Source organism: Bactrocera latifrons, unplaced genomic scaffold, assembly GCF_001853355.1.
Source record: "Bactrocera latifrons isolate USDA-ARS-PBARC rearing strain unplaced genomic scaffold, ASM185335v1 scaffold_225, whole genome shotgun sequence".
Taxonomy (NCBI): domain Eukaryota; kingdom Metazoa; phylum Arthropoda; class Insecta; order Diptera; family Tephritidae; genus Bactrocera; species Bactrocera latifrons.
This window is the reverse complement of record NW_017535797.1, coordinates 298,070-307,367: the sequence shown is the minus strand read 5'-3', so window position 1 is coordinate 307,367 and position 9,298 is coordinate 298,070. Positions and strand designations below refer to the sequence as shown.

The following is a 9,298-nucleotide window of genomic DNA, read 5'->3' as shown; positions in this document are numbered from 1 at the left end:
TAATGGACCAATGGTTCTGTGGTCGATAATATTATTCTACTTATTCACCGACGGATGAAAGGGTGAAATAGAAACAGAATCAGGCTTCTAACAGAAGGTAGCTTGTGGCATATGACTTCAGTTTTTCAGACCGAAATTATTGGCATAACAGAAGGTGCCTATGGGGTTCTAAGAACAAATCCAGGCTTCTAACAGAAGGTAGGTTGTGGCATGTGAATTTAGTTTTTCAGACCGAAATTGTTGGCATAACAGAACTTTCTAGTAGATTGCCAAACAGCAATTAAAGCTATCCTTAGCGCCAATACTGAGTCTCACTGCGTGATGTTATGCCAACAGGCAATAACTAGACTCCCAGTAGGTAACTTGGTTAATATCATCTAAATACATGGTCATATGAGAATAGAAAGAAGAGAAAGGCACAAGGCACTTCAGGTATTGGAACAAACGACACACAGGACATACTAATACGTTATTTTGAGGTAGTGCTGATAGCGGATAGACCAAAAAGCACCTACTCTTAACATCCCACCTTCAAAAAATAGTAAAACTGGAGCCGGCGGAATGCGGAGCATGTGCGCAGGATGGTGAAACGCTGGAACATTATCTGTGCGAATGCCCAACCTTCAGCCAAAACCCCAAACGTGATTGCAATCTTATCCTATTCCTATGTAACAGTTTTTAACGTAAAGTATATTACTGGCTTTGAACCTTGCGAATTGCGACGTTGTTCGGGTACACCCTTAGCCCTTCTTAATAGTTTATTACTACTTTCTTTATTTTTTATTGATATCAAAGTGAAAAACTATTTTGTCTTTGAAGAAAAACGAAGAACTTTCCTTCATTAAGAAATAAAAACTGACTGGTTAGGTGGATAATTTTCGAACTTTCAGAAATAAATGTCTGAACAAACTAGATTTCGGTAATTTATTAACTAATGTACTTCCACTAGCTAAGTGGAATGCAGAGGTTATAGTGGTAGTCCAGAGAAGCTCTCGCTCAATATGTCAGAGGAACTCCAAATCTTCCTCTAATTTCGGCGGGATGCAGAAAGCAACTACCTACACGGAGGAAATAAACCTGCACTTGAAACATGTAGATTTCAAATCCACTTTTCAGGTCGAACAATCTATTTTGAAGCGTGTTCGTCCTCAGCCACGTCTTCATGCGGCAAAGTGTCGAAAAAGAGCATTCAGAGCTCGCATTCGTCACAGGCAGTGTGCAGTATATGCGAAGAAAACTAAGAATTATAGAGTATAGGTTTACGCAGTTCTTCAACATTTCCAAGCCAGTAGACTTTTGACTTTTGCTTCTGCCTTCAATGGCACTGCCAGTGATTAAGTTCAACTTTGAGCTTCAAAAGTTGTGACGACGTTGTATCTATCAAGCAGTCAAGAAGATTTTTCATTACTTTTCTTTTCAAAGCACATACTTTTTTGGAAGCAGCAAACACACTTGAAATCCGTCCAATACTTCTCTAAAAAAGCGCGTCTTCAAATCTTCGTCGATTGTATCTAACAAATTAATGTACACTAAGACCCAATAGTATCCTTTGCAAGTTCTCCGGCAGAATTTTTCGCGTTTTGTTTGTCGGCCGCAGATTCTTGATTTCTCTTTGTCAACTTTCAGCTCTGCCGAAATTTTTTTCATGTTTGTATAATTTTATCGAAAATGTTCCATAGCCTTTTGTCTTTCATTTCATTACGTTACAAGTAGCGTATCTATCATATTTGTGCAAGTATTTAATGTATTCTTTTTGAAGAATCATACTGAGTGAATGAGTTAGAAATTTTAAATTAAAATTTGCATTGCTGCGATGAGTATCGTTGCTTTTCCCGCTGTTTTTCATCTCGATTAATCGTATCTTAAACGATTTGGAATTACTCCAGTTCAGTTTGTGGGAATAGCAAGCAGTTACTGCAGCATTTTTCGCTTCTTTTTCTTCATTCCGTTGACCGCTCCGATATCTGTACAATGTCAGAATGCTCAATGCACAATGGTTAGCTGTCGGCTGTTGGCTTTTCTATGATGGAAACTTGGTTGATAAACCGCAGAGAATGTATCAATTGAACAGATCACAGATGATGCATCAATTTCAAGCTCTCTATCAAGTCGCATGATTTAAAATTTTAGCTTCAATCAGATCTGCAATAAATAACAACTGTGGATGAAGGAGAATTATGAATGGTAATCAAAGTAGTTAAGCCAATTATTTCAAGTGGTCTCTTTAATTCTTTTAGGCAGATCGATAAATTTATTTGTAGTTATTACAGTAGGTTATCACGTTAACTAATTACATACAAGTAACTTTTTTTACTGTTCTACTGAGGAACAAAGAAAGCGTCCACAACAACTTAATCAAATATAGTTTTGTTTACAAAATCGCTAGACTTTTGATAAAAACAATAATATTGGCTTTAATTTCGTTCAGAAAACAAAATTATGTACTCAAGTGTTGTTTTTTAAATTAGTTTGACGTCCGTAAAACACAGGTTCGTTTTTATTTGTAGAATACTAGGAGATACAGCGGTTATAATCCTATATTCTGCCTATTAAAAAAAGTGACTCTTTGGTGCGTCACATTTCTTAAATATGCTTGAACTCAATTTTGTTCGTTGAGTTGCTTTGATGGCAGAAACGGAAAAAATTTGGTCAGTGTTAACATGTCGGAGTAATTCTGGTTTATTTGTACCTTTATCCTTCTATCTCCTTAAAGCTGTGCTTTCAATATGGTACTACACTCGATCACCTTGTTGTTTTGTTTCTCAGGCCTTTATTTTTATACGTAAGGCTTTTGATTAATGTTTGCTGTTCCGAATACAAGTTGTCGGATAATAAAGTCCAACATTCAGATTACATGCCTAGTCTGCTGGTAGTCTAATATTTACTTTTATTATTACGTATTATAAATATTTTCCGTAGTTGTTTGATTACATACTTTTTATATTTATAGAAATACAATAGTTAATATTTTCATAGTTGGTCTAATATTAGAAATTCAAATAATGAATCGCCAAAATGTATGTACGCTCATTACTTTCATACGACCGAACCAAATTTGACAATTCTTTTTCTAATGTGGTCGTTGAGGTTCAGGGATGGCTTTTACGGCAAGAAAATTTCGAATAATTTACGAGAAATCCCTAAAAACAGCCCTTTTCTTTTTCCCATACAAACGAACGATTGTTTGTTCAATTTCGATCGATTGCTTTTTTATTCCGGCTATTCAAAAGAAAAATGATTGAAAATTATTTACTGAAAACTTTACATATATGTAGTATGTGTGTTTCACGAAAACTGATCAATTGCAGATTAAAATTTGTTACGAAGCCACGAAGAGGTCGCCCTAATAGTGGTAGGCCTTTTTTTTGCGAGCAACGTATGGCAGCCCAAGGCAAGGCAGCACTCCCAGGATGCGATGACTTACGTGCGGAATTATGGATCGCGGTCAATCAACAATCTATCGTCACGATGTCATAGCACAACTTTTCAAACAACAGTTACGATGTTTGATGGTACTGTTGGATGCTAGATGTACTCTGTTGAGTGGCAAAAGAGAGGTTTGCCGCACGTACACATTCTCCTTTGGATGGTGATTACAGCAGATCAAATTGATGAAATCATTTCTGTGGAAATTCCTGATGCAGAGAAAGATTCAGTATTATTCGAAGTGGTGAAAGCCAATATGATTGATGGACCTTTCGAACATTACAATCCCTTTCGGTTTGTATGGCTGACAATAAATGCACGAAACACTATAAACGTGCTTTTCTTTCGGAAACACAAACTAGAAATGATAGATATTCACTCAATCGGCGTAGCTCACCAGACGACAATGGCAGAACATTCAGCATTTAATTTAGAAGAATGAATAGTTGTCAACTCATGGATCGTATTTGGTCCTGGTGCGCTCCTAGGCAGACCTCAGGGTCATCGCCCTTGTCAACCACGGCCTCAACCATCATCTTCATCAGTTGCACCTGATTCCTCATCAGCTGCACCAGAGTCTTCGTCTGCTGTGCCCACAGATGCTGTATGAAGTTCTGTTGGGAGTGTTAATCTTTATAGACCAAAAGTATTTTATCGAGTGTCAATTAAATCCGAAATTAAGGAAGTTTCAATAAAAATACGATTCTTTAGTGCTTAAAAACTCATTGAACCCTTTGCGAAATTTTCTGGTAGTAGAAAAAAATTCTACGACGGGAAATATAGAAGTTTATCCGCTGCACTTACTGCTGCAAAGTCTTAAGGAATTATGAAAGCACTTTAAGTTAGGTATCGTTATACTCTATGACTTGTTTCACTCCTCTCTACCTTCTCTTTAGGTAGTAGAGTACGTGTAATGCTAAGTACAAATTCAGAAGCAAAATTAAATGTAATCAACTAATATTCAATGCTGTTAAAAAAATTTGATTCTTAAGGCTATTAATATTTTACTCTGAAAATCCATCTCACTGAAAATTTTAATAATAAGCCTACAAATATGCAAAAAATGTCGGACTTTATTAACGCAGTTCTTTTAAACAGTACGTTTATAACGGGGTTTTCAATAAGAACGCTACAAAAATTTCAAAATAAAATAATTTTGGTTTGGGATATCAATGCAGAAATTCCTGTTGAAATTGCTTTCAATGCCTTTATGCATGGAATGGGCCATTTCGTGAGATAGCACCAAGCTTGGTTTTCAATAAAGCGATTGTGATATTCGTTGTGTGGCTTATGGCGCCGAACTTTTTTCAGCATGCAATAGTGACTCATGAAGTACGTCTGGAGTGCTGCATTACTAATAACGCATATTTTGTTTATTGACGAAGCCATTCAGTCAGAAATGAGCCTCATCACCGAAGACGATTTTTCGATGAAAATCCGGATCATTTTCAAGTTATTGCTCAGCCCAATTCACGAATAATGATGGTCAGGCGGAAGCTTACGTCAATTTGAACTTATAAGGATGTAGGTCACGATCTTTCCACAAAATTTGCCACAAAGACGTCACAGAGATGACCAACGCTTGAGAACGACGTGTGAGAGACTGATTTAGATCTTCCTCAATCGATGCGCTGCCGCTACAATATTCTCAACGGGCACTTCTGTATCTCACTGGCACGGGAACATTTTATACTGTGCCTGTGGATTTAAAGTTTTTACACTAGATGCTCAGTTGTTGATCTGACAGGGCGATTATGACGATCGTCAATTGGACGTAGCGCTCTTAAAAGTTGAGGCTACTGACTCCGAATCTTGGAAGTAAATTTTATTAATTTCGACTCGTCGTTGGATCGTATATCTTTCAACGATGAAATGGCAAACCTTAATGAAGAGAAGTGTCAAATGAGCGGGGAAAATGTGGCAGCGTTTGCTGTCCCTATCGTTCTACTTTTGTAGCGTTTTTCTTTCGAGTCCGTAGAAAAAGCAACTGAGCTTTAAGCTCCAGAAATGTAGTTCGGTGCCATCTTTGATCGATGTAAAAATGTTATTGTGCTACCTTTTTGTCTTTAATGCTTGGTATTCTTTTCAATATCAAACAATATGTTCCTGCACGAGCTTGTAGAACCTTTGCAAGGGTTGTGGTCAATACATGTTGCAGAATGGCGTTCAGACCGCAAGTCTAACGAACTGCGGTCTAATATTTACTATATTATTACGTTTATTAAAACATTACCGTCGTTTTTTAGTTCGCAAATATTTGTTTGTCTTTATCTAAATAAAAAATGTATTCACAGTTGGTGTGAAATATTAAGATATTAACATTGTATTTGTTAAACTTTGTTTGTTGGATTTTAATGAAGGTAAATTATGCTATATAAGAATTAGGATTTCCACCGGAAAGTCAGCAGTTTGGCACATTCCTTTGATTGAGAAGATGAAATTCTTTACGGTATTATTTATTATCGCTTTCGCGGTTGTCCTGGTTGAAGGTATGTATCTTTAGGTAACATTTGGGAAAGCCTTTCACTTTTTTGATTTACACAAATTCTAGGTCAACGAGGATTCGGACGTCGAGGATCTCGTGGTTTTAATGGATTCCGTGGACTCCGTGGGCTAGGCGGACGAGGCGGACGAGGCGGTCCATTTAGACGAGGTTTCAGAAGTTTTAGAGGACTCGGAGGTTTCGGTGGATGTGGTGGTGGCATTCGCCATCGTCGCTCAACCGCAGCACCATCGACTGTCGCACCACCAGCTCCTTCATCATCATCTGCCGCGCCATCAACTGCTGCTCCTTCACCTGCACCAGCAGCTCCTTCATCATCATCTGCNCAGCTCCTTCATCATCATCTGCCGCGCCATCAACTGCTGCTCCTTCACCTGCACCAGCAGCTCCTTCATCATCATCTGCTGCGCCATCAACTGCTGCTCCTTCAACTGCAGCTGCTTCCGCATCTTCTGCCGCACCAACTGCTGCACCGTCAACTGCCGCACCAATTGCTGTACCATCAACTGCCGCACCAGCTGCTGCACCAACAACTGTTGCAGGATAAACAGCCACAGCTGCCGCATAATAGTTACCTTAGTAACTATAAACAGTTGATTTGAAGGTTTATAAAGTAAAAATAAAAATAATTCAATAAATGATACTAATTGCTTCATTAAAAGAAAAATTGTGAGACTAGTTTCTTTAATTATTACAGATAGAACAGGGTGTATCATTCAGTTCAGCTAGCAAACTAAAATAAAGTTTTTTTAACTCGCGCCCAAGCTGTGACCAGTGCACGAAGTACTAAAAACAGCTTGAAAACAAAAAAATAAGGTTACACGAGTGGTAAAACAGATTAAATTCGAAAAAAAAACACACACAGGGTAATGATAGGGTAAAAACACCCCTAAGTACTTTGCCATACTACATATGATTGGGCACGAAATAGTTGGCGATGCTGACAGCACATTGGAGTCATACAACACTCCACTCGAATGGAGTCAAATCGAAAATATCTCATAATGCATTATTCGAACTAAAGGGACATAGGTAGTCTTGAATACCGAATGACCACTCTGGTCCAGCGCTGGGAAGGTTTATAATATTATAAATAAGTGCTCAAGTTTTCGCCGAATCTGACGAAAAACATATCTACATCACTCTCGTAAAAGACGAAATCCGGACTACAAATGTAACCCGTATCTGCTCCAAGCCAAACCTGTATCTTATCTTGCTAACGGAATAATAAGGAGATCAAAATCTTCGTATAACTTCTCAATATACATAGATAGTTAACAAAAAATTAGATTCATCTGGTGAAATGAAGTACCGAATGGTCGTAGATTATCGCAAGCTCAATTCTGTTACGAACCGCGACAAATATATTATACCAGAAATTAACGAGGTCTTCGCTAATCTGGGAAATAATAAATTACTTACTGTTATCGATATAAAGAGCAGGTTTCATCAGATTCCACTTCGTGAGGCAAAAATAAAAAAAATACATTTTACGTATACAACGGAAAGTATGAATTTCTCCCGTTATCTTTCGGTCGTAAAATGCTTCAGCTATATTCCAAAGAGCGCTAGATGATATTCTTCGTCAACATATGGGAGTAAGATATTATAGTGTAATAATATTTGGCAAAAACGATAAAAAACAACACTTGAAAAATGTAGAACTAGTATTTGAAACTTTAGAAAATGCAAACCTGAAAATCCAACTAGAGAAATGCACATTGGCAAAAGAAGAAGTTGAATTCTTAGACTACGTAATCAGCCCTTAAGGGATAAGAACTAATCCAAAAAAATTAGCAGCGGTAGCTAAATTCCCAGTCCCTTAAACGCTTAAGGAATTAAGATCCTTCTACTAACGATTTATCAAGAATTTTTAGATAGATTTTGCATCAGCCGCCCTATCGCAAGACGGTAGACCAATAACTTTCATTTCAAGAACCTTAGCCATAAGAACACCAACAGTAAAATGAAGCAATGGAAAGCCATTTTAGAACAGTATAACTACGAACTAACGTACAAACCTGGTAAAAATGCAGTGGCAGACGTCCTTCCAAGAATACCGACAAAAATAAATTCACTCAGATCTACAATTTATAGCGATATAAGCTTAAGTCATAACTTAATCCCTTGTAGTTTGAATTAATGTTTTCAGAAACCAATTTGTTTTTCAAGCTTGACGAAATATCTTCTTATCAGTTTAAGATAATTTTTCGAACTGTTCATAGATATTTTAATTACAGAGCCAGATTACAAGGAACAATTATCAATTTCTTACATGAAACGATACCTTAAACTATCTGCTATAAATGGAATTCATACAAAAGAAAGGATAATGGGTATGATACAAAATATCTATCCTATTTACTTTAGCAATATTATATTGTTATGTATCCAGATATTCCCCTCACCCTACACACCATATTCCGTACGCTTCCCAACGCTTAATCTCTATTTCTCCTTGTCTCCCATCTCCCATTGCAATAATTATCATCTCGTCCACTCCACCCGCTATTCGCTTTAAGTAGGCTATGTGCATTTCAATGTAACTAGAATAAGTTAGTTCGATTTTTGAATTGCTGAAATAAAGAACTCGCTTAACATACTTAACTGGCGCAGTCGGAAGCGAACCACGCGAAGTTTTTTCTGGAAAAGAAATTTAAGAGCGTGTGCAAAGAAAAACCTAAAAGAAAATTTCGGGATTTAAAAGAAGAAAAAAACTTAACAGTTAGACCAGTGAAGAAACAAAAAAGTAGAAAAACGTACAAATGTGGGTACAGTTGCGTAAAGTCTAAAGCGAAAAGAACGAGAAAAATTACATACAAAACCAATAATAACTGAAATTTAAAGTAAGAGGAAAAAAAAAGAAAAAACTTAACAGTTAGACCAGTGAAGAAAAAGTAGAAAAACGTACAATTGTTGGTACAGTTGCATAAAACCAACATACTTAAAAGAGAATAAAAAATCACATACACGAGCAACAACAGCGGCAACAGTGACAGCTATAAAAACAGCAACAGCTTCAGCAGCTACAGGCAACAAACACTTGCAAACGTCGAATTGGAAGCTTAACAGAACCAATTGCAGCATCAACAACAAGAACATAGCATCCTTCCGTTTAAATTATTATTCAAATCTACAAAATGAAATGTATGTATAATAGGAGTTAATATTACGAATCGTATCGATCGAAAGTAAAATTTTTTTTTCTTCTTCCTATTTGAGACAAGTTTGTAACACAGAAGCGAATTAGAATTGCGTAATAAGTTATAAACATGGATCAGTTGGACATAAGTAGCAGATTTAAGCTCATTTCGAGTAATCTAAATGCGATTCCGCATTATGATGGTAATAGAGACGCACTACTTAATT

General features: G+C 36.9%; 1 protein-coding gene across 1 annotated transcript; it reads left to right on the top strand.

The window, feature by feature from the left end:
* Positions 1-5,838: 5,838 nt before the first annotated feature.
* LOC108968689 (30S ribosomal protein S3-like) lies at positions 5,839-6,570 on the top strand. The gene is made up of 3 exons (XM_018932857.1): positions 5,839-5,915; positions 5,978-6,175; positions 6,256-6,570. The coding sequence occupies exons 1-3, from the start codon at positions 5,861-5,863 to the stop codon at positions 6,474-6,476; spliced, it is 474 nt and encodes a 157-aa protein (XP_018788402.1). The 5' UTR covers positions 5,839-5,860; the 3' UTR covers positions 6,477-6,570.
* The last annotated feature ends 2,728 nt before the right edge of the window (positions 6,571-9,298 follow it).

Excerpts from the sequence above, each read along its gene's own strand:
- LOC108968689 (XM_018932857.1), top strand. The coding sequence starts at position 5,861 with ATGAAATTCTTTACGGTATTATTTATTATCGCTTTCGCGGTTGTCCTG. Across the intron at positions 5,916-5,977 it reads CGCGGTTGTCCTGGTTGAAG|GTCAACGAGGATTCGGACGT; the intron begins GTATGTATCTTT and ends CACAAATTCTAG.